General features: G+C 41.0%; 1 protein-coding gene across 2 annotated transcripts in view; it reads left to right on the top strand.

Annotated features, from left to right (window-relative positions):
- Positions 1–18,499, top strand: part of TBC1D14 (TBC1 domain family member 14) — a 69,505-nt gene that overhangs the window by 31,831 nt on the left and 19,175 nt on the right. The window contains exons 1-8 of one of the 2 annotated variants that reach the window (XM_050338192.1): positions 3,753–3,902; positions 8,151–8,269; positions 10,912–10,994; positions 13,017–13,134; positions 14,641–14,747; positions 15,662–15,742; positions 17,180–17,274; positions 18,321–18,392. In XM_050338192.1, coding sequence (XP_050194149.1) covers positions 3,900–3,902; positions 8,151–8,269; positions 10,912–10,994; positions 13,017–13,134; positions 14,641–14,747; positions 15,662–15,742; positions 17,180–17,274; positions 18,321–18,392 — 678 coding nt within the window. In that variant the 5' untranslated portion in view covers positions 3,753–3,899. Of the gene's footprint in view, positions 1–3,752; positions 3,903–8,150; positions 8,270–10,911; positions 10,995–13,016; positions 13,135–14,640; positions 14,748–15,661; positions 15,743–17,179; positions 17,275–18,320; positions 18,393–18,499 lie in introns of those variants that run through there. The other variant, XM_050338191.1, reaches the window with a different exon arrangement.

Genomic DNA, 18,499 nt, shown 5'->3' with positions numbered 1-18,499 from the left:
TAGGCTCTGTTGAAGTTTACAAGTATTTGAGGTTGTGTTTGCAACTGATTTGAGAACTTGCAAGATGAAATGCTGTGTTCCTGTGACTCTTTTCCCGTGTACCAGAATTAACCTGGTTCTTTGGCCATTTCGGAATGGCACCAGCATCCTGCTGACCTGGCATCCAGAGACCTTTTATTTCTGTGTCTCACTCAGAATGAGGGGGACAGTTCTGACATGATCTTCAGCCAGACTGAAGAGCGTGTTATTTGATACTGAATAGGAAAGGTAAGTTTTCCCCTGCAACATCAGCACTAATGTGAAATGTCAGAAGAAAAAGTTGCAGAGAGACTATTTGGAAGGGTATGTTGCCGAGGCTCTGTGGATAATTAAGGCAGAAAGATCAGTGAGTGGGCGTGCAGATTATGTAAAATTATGTTTTTAAATAAAGTCCGTATCCATTGGAATCCCAGTCCCTGGAAGTGACATTTAAGGGATATTCTGAAAGCAGGTGTTGATAGTATTTTATTCTGGCAGATGTTCACAAAAAATAAAAGTACACACTACATGGTTATTTTTTCTCAAGCATTTAGCAGATGCTTGCCCTGCTGGAGGCCTTTCTTGCAGATGTTTCTATTTGATTGGTGCTGCAATGTACCAGATAGTGTCAGTGTATAGGGAAACTGTGCACATGTTCGTATGTGCAGATTAAAGTGTGTCCTTTGCAGTGTTCTAAGCAGTAGGGTGTTGGTTTTTTTGTTGCTACTGTGACTCATGTTAGAGTCACTTGGAACCCGACGCTGCTCAGTCTAATTGAAGAGCCCATATTTGATAATAAAGAGCTGTTCTTAAGCTACAGGGTTCATAAGTATGTCTCTCATGGTTCAGAGGTCTGCTTTGTCTCTGAGTACTTCAAATAGAGGGATCTATTTTCTGTTCCTTCCTTTTTCTTTTTTTTTTTTTTAATGAAACATGTCACTCTCTATGAACAAAAAAACACTTAAATTATTTACCTACAGCTCAAATGAAATGTGAACCCTGAGGGTGAGAAACATCTGATACGAGCACAATGAATGATTAGAGACAACAGACTTCAAACCAGCAAACTGTTATTCTTTCTTGGAACAAACTGTTATTCTTCCTTGGAAGACCTGACTTGGTCTTATCTGTGCTTAGGTTGTAAATGTTCCTTAATTTGATGCCTCCTTTGCTCTAAATGTCATGTTATAAAAATATGTATATGGAAAAATTGTTAAATTAGTCCAGTGGCTGGAGCATAGGACTGAGTATGTGGCTCCTCATTTTTTCTCAGCTTTCTGGAAGATGCATGGGTTATTTTATTCACTTTACTTCAGTGTGATTGTGTGGGATCACAGTATCACAGTTGCCAGCCCAAGTTCCATATCACCCATAATTGGAAGGGAGAAGTAGACACTTCTCAGGGGAAAAGAGGGAAATTTCACAGCACTTGAAATGATGCCTAAAAATAGTGTGAGGTTTTCCTCATGAACTGGCCATAGTATCATCTTCTTACATTGCTTAAGCATTCCTAATTTGTTAAGTATGGAACAGAAGAATACTCTGGTACTAAAAAGGATAAGGATATCCTGGTGGAATATAAAACTTCACACATGTTATTTCCATCAAATTCTATCACCTCCTGCTGTCTTCTGCTCAGGTATCCTTCTATAAGACCTTAGTTTCCCAGCCCCAAAGATCATCTACAAGTTTCATGATCTGATTTCAGTTAAACTTCTGAAAGAAACAGTCGTGCTGCATGCTCCCTTTCCTTCCTTCTCCTTTGACACTCACATTGCCCCATAGCATTACAGTGTAATAAGACTAATTCAACAGAACAGAGCATTTGTTTTTTGGCAGTATCATTTCCCCAATCTAGTGAGCCTGGAACAGTCACACAGCTGCTTAATGGTGGCACAAAAAATGGTGTGAGGTGTTGGGGGGGGGAAGGGTAGTGAAGTGTTGGATGTGCACCAGCTGAAATTTGTCTGGTAAACTATTTATGAAAGGTAAGAGATTGCAGATGGACATGCAGTAGGCAGCTATGAAGAAGTGGAAGGGAACACTGAGGCACTATTTAGGCAGCGGTCAGACTCAAACCAGCAAAAAACAATCTTCTGTTTGCTTGTGCAATCCTGGTGCAGTTCCTGTCTCATATGCTGAGTGAGGTGAGAATTCCAGTCAAAAAAGTAAAATGTAATTAAACCTTGCACATAACTTGTTTGAGTAGCTTCAAGTACTGTTATAACTGTGGCAGCCTAAAAATAGTGGCTGCTACCATGTGTAACGTGGCCAGCTGTGGTCTGAGTTGCAGGGGGTACTTCACTTTTCACCCCACACAAGTATTTTCCTGTGTCACCAGGCATCCCTCTCTCCCAGTCACTGCTTTGCAGAAGAGCTGCAATATCATTCTGTTTTCAGCCTGTGACAGCACAGAGATCTACCACAGGATAAACCACCCGAGGGTGCTTTTTCTCACAATCTCCTTTTTTCCGTGTTAATAGCTGTATCGTTACATGAGTGTTTTCTAATATGCGTGATAACTTACTACTTCAGATAGTTAATGAGATAAAGCATTAGCCCTGGAGGCTGTAGGGCTTTCCATGAGCTACGTTGACTTGCCATTGTGATAATCTGTGCTCTGACACTGGATGCTTGGATGTCAGATGTCTGTAACTCATTGGGGGTGGTGGAAATGAAGCCCGGATACTCTTAAACAGTGAGCTGTTCCACGTTTAATGAGGTATCACTGCATCCATGAAATAGATGTGAAGTCACAGGTTGAAAACAATAGTGATATAACACCTGACAATTCTTAGAAAATAAGTTAACTTTTGCAAAGCCACCCTTTGAAAGCAGAATACTTGGGTGACTGGTTGTTTTCAGGTTAGTCCTTGCATTGCTGCTCATTTCGGGATTCACGATCAGGCCTTGATAAAGGCCATGAACAATTCAGCCTGGCAGTTGTAAACCACAGTGAGTTTAGGAAATATGAAATCCTTAGTACAGGGCTGAGAAAAGGACAACAGTTGCAGGTGAATAGATAATGCCATAAAATGCAAGTCTACCAAAGATGGAGCCACAGCAACTCCCCTAAGTTAAGTAAAAGAGCTTTTGGACAAAGGAATAGTAGCAAGCTTTATTAATCTGGATTGAGGCAAAATATTTATTAAGATGTGATGTGGAAGTTGTCAAAACTGTGGAAGGGGTTTATATATTGTATCTTTTAGAGCTGTCTCAAGTGAAGAGAGCATGAGTGGTACTGAAAAGGTACTTCTGCTGTAGGAAGTATTTCAGCATAAAGCTGCTGCTTTTCCTTCGGCACTGGTTTAAGGGCTGGTGAGTTTTAGCTGCTCTTGCACTTAGGACTGTTACCGAGGCTGTCTCAGCAAGGCACGGTATCGGATGCGGTAGCAGCAAACGCCTGGCTGGAGCCAGGGACCAGGGACGCGGGGATGGGAAGCGCCTGTGTGGGAAACCAATGGAGAGGGATGCCAATGTATCAGGAATGCAGTTGCGTCCTAAACCCAGGACATGCAATTCTGGGCAGACAAAGGCAGCGGCTGGTGCTCCGGAGCCTGTGCGCGGTTTGGGGTGTCCCTCCCGGGCCCTGCTCTCAGCCGGGGCGGTTCGGGAGGCGGGCGGCGTGTGGCGGGCGGGGCCGAGCGTGCCCAGGCGGTGCTGGGCGGGGCGGAGCGCGGCGATGGTGCCGGTGTGCGGCGGCTCCGCGGGTGATTAGCGCGGCTGGCGGGGCGGGCCGGCCCGGCCGGACCCACCCGCGGAGGGCGGCCCGGGGCGGGCGGCCCGCGAGGCCGTGCGGGCCCGGGCGGCGGGAGCCAGGCCCGCGGAGCGGGGCGGGAATGGGGCTCCGGCGCCGCCGCCTCTGAGGGACCGCAGCGTTCATGGTGAGCGGGGCGGGCCGGGCGGGACTCAGGGTCGGGGCGGGCGCGGACCCGAACGCGGGTCGGGGAACCCGGCCTTGGCCGCTTTCAGTCGCCTGCCTGGGTTCGGGAGAGAACCAACTTCCCGGGAAATGGGAATCCCCTTTGTGCGAGGCGAGACCCCGCCGGGGGCTCGGGGTGTCGGAGCGTGGGAGCGGCGGGCTGGGAGCCACCCGCGGGAGCGCCCTGGGGCAGCCGCCATCCCCCAGCCCGGCAGCGCCGTGTCTGCCGCTCCGCGCCCGGCATGAATATTTCATACTCGGCTCCGTCGGAGAGTGCCTGCCTTTAAACACGCAGGGCCGAAACAAGATGACCTTGATAGAGCAGTCTGTGTTATTGTAGGTTCAGTTCTGCCGTGCCGTGGTGCCCGGGGAGGCTCGGGGCGTGCGGGGAGTCCCACGGCGCTCTCCCGGGTAGCGCAGTCGGTCGTTCAGCACTTGCCCTGCGTTCTGGTGGGTTATTTGCGCCTCCGTAGGGATGGTTGAGGATCCCTTTGTAGCTTGGGTTCTCTTTCTTGAAGACTCACGGAGGATCATCACGACTGGAGCTTCTTGCATCTGAACTGCGAAGCTGCCAGGTTCCACCGGGAATTAAACTTGGTTTCGGGAGGGGCGCTTCTGTGGCTTTCCTTTGTTTGCTTTGGATTATTTAAATCAGGGCTTTAATCGACAGCACACTCTTACAGAACGTCTTCAAACCGGAGTTCAGCTCTTGTAAACAGGTAAAGATGAAACCTGGAAGAAAGCCTAAGTGATCTTAGTGATAAGGATGTATTCTAAATTGTAAACGGTCAGCTCATCCAGAGTTGGTCCTAAAATTAGCTTGCAACCCTGTCAGGTTAGTAACCCCTAATTACAGTACAGGATTTAAACAGATGCTGAATTATTTGTACCTGTGAGAGATTTGAGTCCGGCTTAAGAAAACAAACAAAAAACAAACCACCAAAGCTTAAAATGAGCTGTTGTGTGGTTCAGCCTATTGCAGTATGCCTGTATGTGCAAATACTTCTACTTGCTCAGTCAGCAGATACTCTTAATATGAGTTTGTGAAGGCTTCAGTGTGTATCATTGCTCTGTCATATGTTGTGCTCTGTTTGAAATTGCATTCTCTTCTTACTCGAGTAAAAGACAGTTTTCATGAGCTTTTTGTCTTCTGTGAATTTTGGGGGTTTTGGTTTTTGTGGTTTTGGTTTTTCGAGTGGAAGTGGAGAAGAGTTTTTTTGTTCGATTTTTTTTTGTTTTATTTAAATTATTTTACCTAATTAAAATATAGAGTTGTAGATAATGTTACCCTCAGACATTTTTATTCATGTTGGCTACCACTGAAAAGGACAAAATTACTACAAAGGAATCATACTTGTAATCTCACAAAATGTGCCACTCCCATTTTTGTGCTGGTCTGGCTTCTTTAGGGTAGTGCTGAGTGGAACACGTCAGTGAATACTTGCTGAAATGCAGGGTGGGCTTTTGAGCGCTTTGAGTAGCTGTACTGATTTGCCGATACTGTAACTAGCCACCCACATTCAAAAATAAAACATCTTCTTAACCAAGAAATTCTTGAATTATATGTTAGTGTAGTGCTGGTCTGGAAAACTTTGTGCTTAGCTGAAAGAGATTTCCAAATTAATTCTGCTGTACGGAAGAAAATCCCCAGTGTGGGTATTGTTTCTCACCGTCCAAAAGCAATTTTGCCCTCCAGCTGGCTTTCCGTGTAAGGAGACCCTGAAAATAATTTTCCTAAGCCAAAATTAGGCAGCTTTTCTGGAACTTGTACTGGAATAAGCATTGGTGCATATGTTTTAATGTCAAGTTCTGAGATGCTTTAGGGAGATCAATATATGATGATTTCTACATATTAACAGTTCCTTGTGAATGCCGGATGGTTTCTCTTTCACTAGCAGTGTCTCAAAAGAGTAAAGATGTTAGATTTAGGCACAAGGTTCACCTTGTCTGTGGAAGCAGTAACAGAGATTAATATTTGACTATGTTAATTTGTGAGAAAGGGCTCATAAGAAAACTCAGTCGCCTAATAGAAATGGAGAGAAAGAATAGCCATTTGCTTCCTTGCTGTCAGCACAGCGAATTTACTCTGCAGCTGGTGCGGCTGAAGCACATCATGATGGTGCTCTCACACACTGGCCACTATCAGCTGCTTGCTGATGCAAGTGAGTAATGTAAGACCAGTAAGACCAAGAGCTTTCTGAATGTGCTCTTGATCACAATACCTCTTTTACAATATTTCTTTGCTTATTTTCTCTCTGGAGAGTTTTTTTAATGACCAGCTTTGTCAACGTGAGCACCGTCCCTTTACTTGACAAAGCTAAGTTTAAATACATTTTTCTTGGTCGTTTTCCTGGTTTGCAAACTGATGTCATGCATAGCAGTATTAGCTGGTATTAATGAGCCAGACATTCCAAATTCATGACCGTGTTTCCCATCACAGCAATGCAGGCATCATAGGATTGATTGCTGAGGCAGTGCCCGGTTAACAGACAGGGAAAAAGAGGGATTTTTGTGTCCCAAGGGCTGCACAGACCTGCACCCATGAGTCCCACAGAACTAGAATTGAACTGTACAACATGAAGTAGAAGTCTAAGGTTGTGTTGTTCTTCACTTATGTCTGGTTTTCATCCATCTTTTTTTAAGGTAGGGTTGGAGGAGAAGGCCTTTTCTAGAAGTAGTAGGGATCCCATTTTAGTTGCTGAATGATCCAGGCTGTTCTGATTGTGTTGGAAAGGTTGGATCTATTGCCCGAGGAGGCTTTGGTGTAATTGACAGGTTGAGAGAAAGCAAGCAGTACCATCTGAAAAGGTCTTTGTGCTAACAGGGAGAAGTCCATGGCTGGAACCCCATTCATATCACATTCATAGTGCTCATTTATCCTTTTTATCCTTTTTTTTTCCCCTCTAAATTTCTGTAGAAATTATATAAAAAAACTGTGCATGAAAGCCCTCGAGTTTTGGAAGTGGCAACAATCATTATAAAGTTGAATGTAGAAGTAACTACTGTGTAGATGTGTTTTTTCCATAGGACTGTTTGACCATATTTGTTGTTTGTATGTCATTGATACTTCGCATACCTAATGTTTGCTATAGTACTGCAAGCAGTGAAATAGATGGAAGCTGTATAAAGATTGTTTTATCCTATCAGGTCATGAGTTTAGTAGGTTTTTTTTCCAAACGAGTGTTTGTAGGAAAAGTAAAAATAAAATTGTGTGTGTAATGCCAAACCCTCTCCTGTAGATCATGGTGATTCAGCTGTTGAGTGGAAGGATCTGTGAGGGACTAACACCCCTCTCAGAACAGAGCCTGCTTAGATCAGGTTCTGGAGGCTCATTCACCTGAGCTTGAATGCCTTTAAGGCCAGAGGTTCTGCTGCGTCTCAGGAGACTTGTCCCAGTGCTTGACTAGAACTCCCCTGGGAGAAGTTTGTGCCTCTTGTCTTTGTGTTCTTTAGACAAGTGCCTCAGAGACTTGTGTTCGACCTTCACCACATCCCATTATTGCTGTCTGCCAAAGATCCCTACAAAGCTTTTCCTCTGGAGGCTGAGCAAGGCTCTTGGCCTCTTCTGTGTGGCACTGGCTCCAACCCCATCACCTTGGTGCCTCTTTGCTGGTCCTGCTCTTGTGTGTCAGTCTGATTACAGACACCAGTTAACATGTTATGCTCTATAATGTGGGGTTGTGTAAGGCATCATACCAAGAGTGAGATTTCTGTGATTTTAACCTTTTTTTTTTCCCTTTTTTTTCCATTGTTGAACTGTTGCATGTGAAAACAGCTTGGGTGGGGAGATATCTTTCTATGAGGTTTTAAGACAAGGAGCTTGTGGTCATTTTTGGCTTCAATTTCAAAACCATGTAAATGAAAAGAAAAATATTTTAAACAGGTCTTATTTTTATATCTCAGATAGTATCTGCTGTTTGTAAACTCCTTCTGAGTAGTACTGTGTAAAAGCAGGCTGTCAGCCAGGGGAACTTAAGATGTTTTTACAAATAGGAAGGATGGAAAAAACATCAAAACTCACTCCGGAACATAAATTTTGCTGTTGTTTTCAGTTCTGAGGTTGCTTTAGTTGAAAAGCTCTACAGGGACCGCAGCAGGATAGAGATGTGAAAGCATTGTCTTGAAGACTTTTGTAGACCATTTTAAATGCTCATGTGCATCATCTTGGTGTTCTCCACCCTAGTAAGTTGCCCTGTCTTTTCTTCTCTAGGAATATGAAGAAAAAACTGGACGAGCTCACAAACCTCTCTCTCCTAAACAGAATGTGAGGAAGAATCTTGATTTTGAACCACTCTCCACTACAGCACTTATTTTAGAGGACAGACCAGCGTAAGTTTTGGAAAGTGCCACAGTGAGGGTCTCTTTAAAATTAACCTAGCAAAGATTTTTCTAACTCAGTATATTTGCTTACCCTAACTTAAACAGATTCCTGAAAATCTAAAGTAGAATTTTTTTCAGACTAGTGAATATGGAAGTGTGTTGATTATGAGAAAAACTATTCAAACAGAGGGAACCTTATTTTTTAATGAAAGCAATGGCTTTTTATGAAAGGAGGTAAGTAGGAGAGCAGAGCTCTAGTTTTGAGTAATTCTACCTTTTAAACATGAGTAAGGGATTTTTATTTTCTGTGAGAGGGCATAAGCATAAAAATGAAGCTGGTATATGCTGAAGAGATTGAGAAGCAAGAATACAGTGTGCTGTTTACACAGAGAAAGAAAACACATCCATAAATAATGAAACATGAATAGTGATTGCTCTGCAGTGAGTTCAGCATCACTTTTTAAAGGTTGTCAAATACTTTATAAGTTGTTTCAAACCTTTTTACTGCAAGGATATTCTGCCATATGCAAACTGACTCCAGAGTGATTTGCTGGCAGTTGCTTTGCCATGTTTTGCTCCTAAATTACCCAAATTCAGTCATGTTTAGTCTATGATTGTGAATGTTGTCTGCCTTTATTGGGCATGATGTCTGCATTTTTAGTATAGCTGTGCATTGATGTGAAGAACTGGCATAACACAGATCTGTGTTTTCATCTACAAAGCTGTGTGAAAAATGCCCATGTCAAAGTAGTCTCGTTGTAGGGTTATTTAAATAATTTTTTGGCTTGTCTGATGGACTGTGTGGCAAGACCTCGGGATGTCTAGAACAGCATGAGTGATTGTTTGTTACAGCAGGCTTTATTGTGTACAGCTGGAAACAAAGCATGATGGCTTAGCTGTTGTATTCAGAACCTGTCTGCTTAAAATCTTTCTTCTTGTGGGATAATCTGAAAATTAGTGTTCACACAGATGGAATTAGTGATGCATTACAGGAGAACGTTCAGGTTTTGCTTTCGTTCCTGCTGGTGATAGACTGAGGAACTTCTAGCAGAATAGATACTTTTAAGATTCTAGACAAGTGAATCATCCTTTCTTTTGTCTAGTAGGGAAAACTGCTCTGGGCAGCAGTGTTGTCCTCTGACTTTTTCCAAAGAATCTTTTTTTTTTAATTGTTTGCTTGCAGTTTACACACTATTTTTTTCCTATCAGGCTTTAAGTAATTTTTTTTTTATTTCCTATGACAAAAAACTTTAAGACTTTTGGAAGAAAAATGCAGTGAGATTTTTTTTTTTCAGAATGGCTGCTCTTGATTTCACACTCAATTGTAGGATTTAGGTAAAATTTTATAGTAAAAAAATCAGTAAATATTCCATAGTCCCTCTAACTTCAACTTCAAAAAGTGTTATTTGAATCTTAATAGATACTAAACATCTCACATGTATGGTGATGATGCTAAGAGATAGGGCAGATAATGTGAGTGGTGGAATTTAAGTTAGCAGAACTGTATTATTTTATCTGATTTTGCTTTCCAAACTTTCTCTACCTTGAACCATTTCTAAAGACTTGGGTTTGAAAAAGTTGGTGGTCAATTTACAAAAACTAAGCTGGATAAAGAGTAGATTGTTTTCTGTGCCTAACAAAGACATAAATGTGAAAATTTACTTTCCTTGTTCTAGTAACAATCTTGATTTGAAAAAAACGGAAAGATGTGAGCAAATCTTGATTTGTCATAGGCCTGTATCCCATGGCTGTGATTACAGTAAATAGTGACACGCAGTCACTGTTAATGGTGATGTGTTGATGGAAAGCAGCTGCCTGGTGTGCGACACCTTGCAGGAACAGGAAAGTGAATTTTTGCATAGCTTTTCTATTAACCAAAGATACAAACTGTCCTAGGAATAAAATAACAGTGTTCTACAACACAGAATAACAAAATAGTTAGTCATTTCCTGTTTTGATGTTTTGGTGATCCTGTGTTTGTAAAGAGATACTTATGGTTGTGATAATTACAAATACGAGTAGCTTAAAGGTAACGTGTTCTGGCATCGGAACACCTGTATTTGTGTGGCAGAGCCTTAATCACAAATCCCAGTGTTGGGTCGGTGTTGATGAGTGGGCAATATCAAGGGTGACCCCAGTGCCACTTGTTGCTCTAGGAGCGAGGGGAAGAGTCAAGTCTCTAAAATAGAAATGGAGCCTCAGAGAGCAGAGGGAAAGGGAAGCTGGGGCAGGGAGTCATTACATGTGGGTAAAGAAAGTTGTGCATGTAACCCGTAAATGAGGTGCACAGTAGGAGAGAGCATGGTCCTGTGTCTTACCAGGACCATGTAAATCAAAACTACCAGCTTGGTATATACCCTTTATGAAGATCAGCCTGTGGATTCAGTTGGCTTAATAATAAAAATGCTGAAATTACCAAACATAAGGAAATTACTCAGCATATTTTGTGTATAAAAGTGGTCAGTGTTCTTCCCTTCTGCTGACTCTGGCAAAAAAAGATTCTTTCCAAGGATCTGTTGTTCTGCTCACTGATTGCATATTTTGACAAGAAGCAGTGTATGCTTTTCCTTTAGAAGAGCCTAGAATTTTCTTTAGACAGGCATGCCAACTCTAAATACCGATTTTTTGGTTTTGTTTATTTTTAATTTAAGGAACCTCCCTGCAAAACCAGCAGAAGAAGCTCAGAAACACAGACAACAGTACGAAGAAATGGTGGTTCAAGCAAAAAAAAGAGGTGATGGAATTTCTTGTCTTCAGAGGAGAAAAGTAAAGTTAAAGGGCGTTTCTAAACCTGAAATACACTTGTCAGGCTGTTGCTCTGTAATGTGAGGGATCTGTACCTCCCTCTAAAGAAGTATCAATCCAAAGGGACAGGAACAAAGGTGGTTTCCTTGAAAAGCCCCACCCTCAGCTGAAAAATAAAAGTCCTAGAATCCAGCAGGAAAGGATTTTTAATCTGTAACTCTTAAATAAATAAGTGGCATCTATTTGTGGCTTTAAAAACTTACTATATATATACATAGAGTGAGGTAGATTGTCAGTCAAATTCATGAAGACTAGATTAAAACTGCAGGGTATTTGTCAGTGTCATGTTGGGAACAACCTGTTCAGGCTGTAGTACATAAACATATAATTTTCCACATAGGAAAATGTATGCAATTATGTTCATTTGGTAATCTCTCACTTAAAGTTTACAGCTTTCCCAGGGTTTTGCTCATAATTTCTGTCTGACATTGTTCACACAAGTGTCTTAATAACACTGTACCGTGCATATGAGGCAGAGGTGACAGTAGTGGTGGTTTCCTTCTGCCAGTATTTTTGACCATCTGGGTTTTCTAATTAAAAACATGCATTGCAGTAATAGGAAATTTGGACTCACAGAGATTTTGCCTCCAGTGGGAGCTGCTGGAAATATTTTTTTCCAACTGGACAGACCTTTGAACAGTATGGAACAGTGGAAGGGTGATATGAACACAGGACTTCCTTGCTTTCTACAGCTGACATAATAGAAGTGTCTTCTTGTGGTATTGAATGTCATACACTTACCAGTGAAGTTTTAACTTCATGTGACTGTTGTTTAGTGTATCCACTTGAGTAGTCCAGAGGAGTTTCTCTGTTCTTTCTTTGCACGTAGGGTTGGTGGCTTGAGAGAAACAGGAGGATGATTAGGCAATGGACCAGGTCCTTGTGCTGTCTTCACTGAACCTGGAGTATTTCATTCTGTCCAGATAAATACCATGACAAACCCATTGTCCCTAAAGCCACTCCAGATGAACAGATTTGCAGAGTGATGTGTTGTTTAGAGGTCAGGAGGTCAAAGAGTATAAATACCCTCTTTTTGCTAAGAGAAAAATTGAAAGCTTCTATCAAAGCTGAAAATATTGTGAGGCAGTTGGGATTGTTCTGCTCAGGCACAACTTCTCCTGGGCTCTGAAGTGGACCCATCAGACAGAATGTGCTCATTCCAAAGACCTTGTTCACGGTACTGCTGTTCTGCAGTTGGTTTTTCTTGCCAGGCCGGTACCTTCCCGTGCTGTAGACAGTGTGTGTGTGCACACGTGTGTCCTGTATTTCCACTGTGCTGCTGTGCCTGCCTGCCTTTGGTAAATGCATGTCCAACATTTGCCAGTGGAAAAAGTAGCAGCTGGTGATGCAGAAAGATACATTGAGTAATAATGCAAAAATGTAAAATATATCTAAACTAGACATGAAGAGTTTTCTTTTTAATGAACTGAAGGCTCCCATTTGTGATGTGTGACATTTAGATGATCCATATGCCAAATAACATCAAAAGTGCATCTCTTGTGATTTTTTGACAGAATATCTAAATTGTAATATATGTATGAAAATGGAATACAGAACTTGTATCCATTTGCCCTGTGTTTTTGAATCTGACATAAATGAAAGGGTGGGGCTTTCTGAGGAAATACTCTGACCTGTCCTACTAGGTGAGGCTGTTGGCTGTCGGAGGTGCTAATTCAAAGTTACTGGTGTGGTTAGATTTGGAGGGTCAAAGAAACCATATATTATCCAGCTCCCTTTGTCCCATCCATTGAAAATGAGCCTTGGGCGTAGTTCCACTTTGTTCACGTTTGACATCACTGCTTAGTTAGCTGTCTGCCTGGGAAAGTTTTAGAATTCAAACAGTAATATTTGGTGAAAATGGTGTGCTTTTACATGGTTCTATAGCCATGACTAACTCTGAATATTTAGTTTCTGGTTTCTTTAACTTAAAAAGAAAATTTCTTTTCTGCAGAGTTGAAAGAAGCCCAGAAGAGAAAAAAACAACTGGAAGAACGCTGTAAACTGGAAGACAGCATTGGCAATGCTGTTTTAACATGGAACAATGAAATCTTACCCAACTGGGAAACTATGTAAGACAGTATGTTATACTGAGTTTTAATTAAAAATTGCAGAGTCTTTATCCTGAAGAGAAGTTACAGAGTTAGGAAGCATAATTTTAAATGGCCTTGGAAGCTTTTCTTTGAAAGTCACTCTTGGACAGGTACAAAGAAAATAAACAATATATGTATTTCTGAAAGGTGACTGGAAGTGATGCAGTGCTAAATCTTGTCTTTAATGAAGGCTTAGGATAATCAGAAACTGAAGCACTGAGAAGTGATGTGTGGTAGAGAATGTAAAAGCATGAAGCATCATGCTTGAACACCATGCATTTATCAGAAATGAGCTTTCCTTGACTACTTAAGCTGTTCATGTTGGAATATCAGTGTAGATTGAAGTAGCTGTATGGTTTATGAAGCCTCTTTAATTACAGAGTGTTATACCTGCTGGGATAATCAAATGATGGAAAAGGGGGGAATAGGGAAAGAGTTATTTATATTGAGTGCTAAAAGATTTTGTACAAAGACAGCTCAGGCATTTGATAAACTGCCTTCATGGTCTTTGCTTATCATCTTAAAAGAGCCACCCCTTTACCCCCCAAATACAACCACCATTTATCTATTTAACATAAACCAACAGCACTCAAAATTGCAATTTTCTTAACTGTGGAATTCAGTTTCCTGAGAATCTATGTTAAAAATATGGACAGAATTTGTTGGAAATTTCTAGGAAACTGAAGTTAATAAATCACATCTAAGCAAATTGTATATTTGTCTTCAGTATTTGAGGATGCATCTGTTATGGCTGCCGTAAAAATAAGGTCACCTTTTCCTGTATTGGTTTATAAATCCAGAAGTTCCTCAATGCGTTCACTATTTTCATTTTATTTCAGAGTCTACTCTTAAATAAACAGATTGTTGTGATTTTACCACTTTCACTGGTGCTTAGGTGCTGTTCAGTTCCTCCTGCTGGGCTCTCAGGGTGATGAACATCAGCTGCAGCCATTTCAAAGCTCGTGTTCTGTTAAAATTTTATTCATACTCCGCCCTAAAGGTTATTCCTTGTCACATCCTCATGCATTTTTCCAGAGGGTTATGGCTGCAAAGATGGGTGGGAAGCTGCACATCTGTGTGCACAGCAGGGCAGTGACAGAGGGCAGAGGGGGGACTTCTGTAACTTGTGCCTGTATTAAATCTTGCACGGAGCTGTCCAGTCTTTAGCATAGGTAGTGGCTTAGGTAGGAACTTCTTTTCATTTGTTCCCTATGGTTTTTGCTGGTCTAGTGTGGTTGCAGATTACAGGTGTTGTAATTGCAGTGCCTCTGACAAAATAAGCCATTACCTTGGGAGAAAGTAAGATTTCCTTCACAGTTCAAAGCAAAATAATACAAAGGAACGGGTATGTGCAAATTGCAATTGACTTCTCAACCTGTTGGTGTTCATTTTGGTTCAGATCCCTTCAGCAGTGGCTGGAGGCCACATTTGTGGTTCATCAAGCAATGAAATATTTCTTAGAATGATCTGTTTTTCTTTATGCAGGTGTTGTTCCCGTAAAGTCCGAGAGCTGTGGTGGCAGGGCATTCCACCGAGTGTGAGAGGCAAGGTCTGGAGCTTGGCAATTGGCAACGAGTTAAACATCACCCATGGTGAGACTGTTGTTTTGTTCACATTGTCTTACAAAGCAAAATAGCAAAGGGACAGTCATGGATCTGCTGTGGTGTGTCAGACCCCGAGGTGTGGGTGTGAGGAACTGTTATCTAGTTATGGCTGTTCGTGGTGCTTTGGTGTGTTTTGTTCAAAAATACAGCGACTTTTAATCTTGCAGCTGTTCTAGGGCTACTGCTGTGAATTGTTTCTGATTATTGCTATCACTGGGTCTTGTTTTGATGTTAGATGGACACGGTCAGAATTAATGACTCAAGCTTTTTTTTTTTTTTGAAACTTAGAACTGTTGTTAATTTTTGTAATGCTTATAAATATGCATGTAGTGTGCTCCCTTTGATTTGAAGCAAGACAAGAGGTTTGTAAGAGATTAAAAGACCCCTGGGAAGATTTGTACTTTTGTTTGTGTGTTTGTGAAAATAGAAATAGTGTGCTACTTCCAAGTGCAGAAAAATACAGCTCTGAAAGACTAATATATGTAATTAACTCCAACATGGAAATGGGATAGACTGCCTGTACTCCTGCTGTATGGTGCTGCTTTTCTGTGCTTTTTTTGGCTTAGTTACCTTGGGTGTAGTTCTTACATGGAATTTGCTAGACTTTCCTAATTATCCATTCAGACTATAATTTTGAATATCAATGCTCTGCAAGAAAAAGTAAATATTTGAACATAAAATGCAACTTATGCCTGGATTACCTTTCCTTTTCACTTAATCTGAATTTAGAGGTCAGTGGAGCAGGTCTTTCAAAACCATAACCTAGTCAGAGGTTCAACTACTGTGTTAGAGTCATGTTACGTGTTAGGATTAGGTTAGCACTGCCCGTGTGGTAGGTAGATTGGTAGTGGACATGAGCATGTCCAAATAATGGACTTGTTTTTCTGTTTTACTTTGTCCAGAACTGTATGATATTTGCCTGGCTCGTGCCAAAGAGAAGTGGCGATCACGTAGCACAGGAGGGGCTGAAGTAGAAGGTGAAGGTATGCTCTTTGTAAATGATTTGTGCTGTGGTAAAGAATAAGAGATTTTGTAAAATCATTCCTTAAAATGAAATCACGTATTTTAAACAAAAAAATTCACTTATGAAGATTTACACTGGTAAAAAGGAAGTGTCTTTTTGTGGAACCAAGGAATAGCTGTATTCTTCTCACTGAAATGATGGAGTCTTATAAAGCACACTTACTAATTTCTCTTTTATAAACAATCTCTAGGTATAGCTCTTATTTTGTTGTAAATTTGTAGGAAAACTGGGGAAGTTTGGGGATTATCATTTGAACTGCAACACTAAAATACTTTTCTGCATCTGTAGTTTCAGAATTGAAACTCAAATTATAGCCGAAAGTTGTATTTTAGTCCCTTACTGCAGCTTTCAGCCACTCTCTGGGGTGTGTTTCAGAGAGCAGCAATTTATTTTTGCAGACAAAGTGGTTTGAGATTTACTAATTAATTGGAAGAGTTGTCTGGTTTTGAGGGAGTATAAAACTACATGCAAATGAAATTGCCTTTGGTAAGTAATTATGCTGAGCAGAGCAGAAAAAGGAGAACACACATACTGTCATTTATAAGCAGAAAAATATTTTGGATTGGAAGTCCTCTACTTGGAAGTCCTCTACTTGGTTCTCTTAAGATTGTCTACATCTTAAATGAGATGGTATCTAGTACGTTTTCAACTTCCTCTTTATCTTCTGGAGTGTAGATGCTCGTGTGATTGGTACAAACATTGGCTAGTCACAGCTCCTGTTTTCTGATTGCTCCGTAAGCAGCAGTAGGTAATTCCCATCTGTACTTACCAGAACAGACAGAATACCAATAAAACCTCAAAATCAGAAACAAAACTAATGCTATAGAGATGTATTTTGTATGAGATCTGATTCAGTTATGGAGAGTGAATTATAGTGTTTGTTATCTTTACCAATGCATACAAAGACTGAAAACTGAATTTGAAAGGAGAGGTGACAGTAGTAGAGATGGGTGGTATCCATCAAATGCTGCTGCTTTAGGACTTCTCTCTCCCACCACGGCCTTTCCACAGAGGCAGCTACTTCAGGAGCCACTGGGGAGCCTTGTAGGAGGTGAGGGGATCACAGGTTAACAGGCTTGTGTCTGTCTAATGATTTGTCAGCAGATAACAGTGAAGTGCCTGACCTGCCTTGCCCTGTGTCTTTCCCCACATCTCTTCAAAACAAATTGAGGGTCACTGTGCACTGTAGGGTTGCTCTAGGTCAGGCTATACTTGCTGCTTAGCCTGTGTGCTGAATTCATGGAATTGTTCTGTCTGTAGCCTTATTCCCTGGCATTCATATCAAAATAAATGAGCTGTGCAAAAGCTAACCCTTACTGGGAAACAAAAAAAAAAAAACAAACCAAAGAATGTACACTGATCCATGTAATAAATGCAGTAACTTTGCCTTTTGTAGATGCTGGGTTTTCTGCAGCTGACAGAGAAGCAAGCTTGGAGTTAATAAAACTGGATATCTCAAGAACATTTCCTAGTCTTTGTATATTCCAGCAGGTAAGCAATGTTGACTTTTGTCTTGACTTCTCAGGGAAACTTAGTTTACATAATCTTGCCTGTCCCTTGGTTGAAACAGCCCACTGGGTTCAAATCTGAAAGAGTAAGCATCTTGAGAGGATAAAGTTCCTAAAGATTTTGGAAAACTCTAAATAATCTAGAAAACAGTAACCTTGAGGTACTGTACCATACACTTAAAAGAGACAAAACCCCAGTGTGTTGGTTAATCATTGTGATTCATTTGACTTAGTTCATGCTGGTTTCTGTCTGGTGAAGTGATGCAGGTCAGTGTTTCAAAGTCAGTGAATCAGCATCACTGGGTTGCAAAGAGATGCTGAGAGAGAGCACAGCTCAAGCAAACAAGATTTGTTGGCCTTTTTTTGGTTCAATGCAAGGCTGATTTAACTCGTATGGTTTTGGTGTGCTTTAATGACTCACTTTAATCTGATTTAGTCCTTCTCTGCACAGATTTCAGCAGCCCTGATTGTGATAGTTTAGATTGTGATAAATCACCATTTTTGGGCGAAAATTTGCCTTTGGAAATTCTTAGTCAGAGTACTCAGTGCAAGATATGGCAGCTGTTAATAGTCACCAATGTGAAATTCCTTTTAGCTGCACACGTCATTCTTGATACATTCTGTGTTATGGCATATTGTTGTTTTGACTGTTTTCTTCATGGTTGAATTCTGCCTACAGTCTTAAGGACAATTAAGTGGTTTGCATTGTTGTTCTGCTTTCTTGGCACAGTTGTCAAAGTGCTACTGAGCTATAAGGAATCTCTTAGGCTTGCATTCCTCTTGTATAAGTATTTAATAGGTAATTGATGTATCGGATGAACTGGTACTTATTTCTAATAAATGGGGTTTGGAGGACTGTTTCATGCTCTTAAAGCCGAAATTATTTGAAATACTTTGGGCTGTTCTAAGCTGCATTGGTAAAGAACGTGTCCTTCATCAGCAGTAATAGAGACCATCTGTAGCACTGAAGAGTTTTTAACATGTTTGTTGTATAATCAGATGTATTGTCTTGTTTTTGTTTAATTACAGGGTGGTCCTTACCATGACACGTTGCACAGTATTTTAGGAGCCTATACTTGTTACAGACCTGATGTAGGCTATGTAAGTGAAGAATTTTTTTTTTCAGGGGTGGAGGGGAGGATTATGGGGAGGGAGGATTGTGTTAATCATCCCTTTGTAGGGCATATATTAAATGATTTTGTGAAAGC

This window comes from Myiozetetes cayanensis, unplaced genomic scaffold (assembly GCF_022539395.1).
Source record: "Myiozetetes cayanensis isolate MyiCay16 unplaced genomic scaffold, myiCay2020 scf7, whole genome shotgun sequence".
In the NCBI taxonomy this organism is placed as follows: domain Eukaryota; kingdom Metazoa; phylum Chordata; class Aves; order Passeriformes; family Tyrannidae; genus Myiozetetes; species Myiozetetes cayanensis.
Note: the sequence above shows the minus strand (reverse complement) of the source record. Positions and strands in the feature narration are given on the sequence as shown.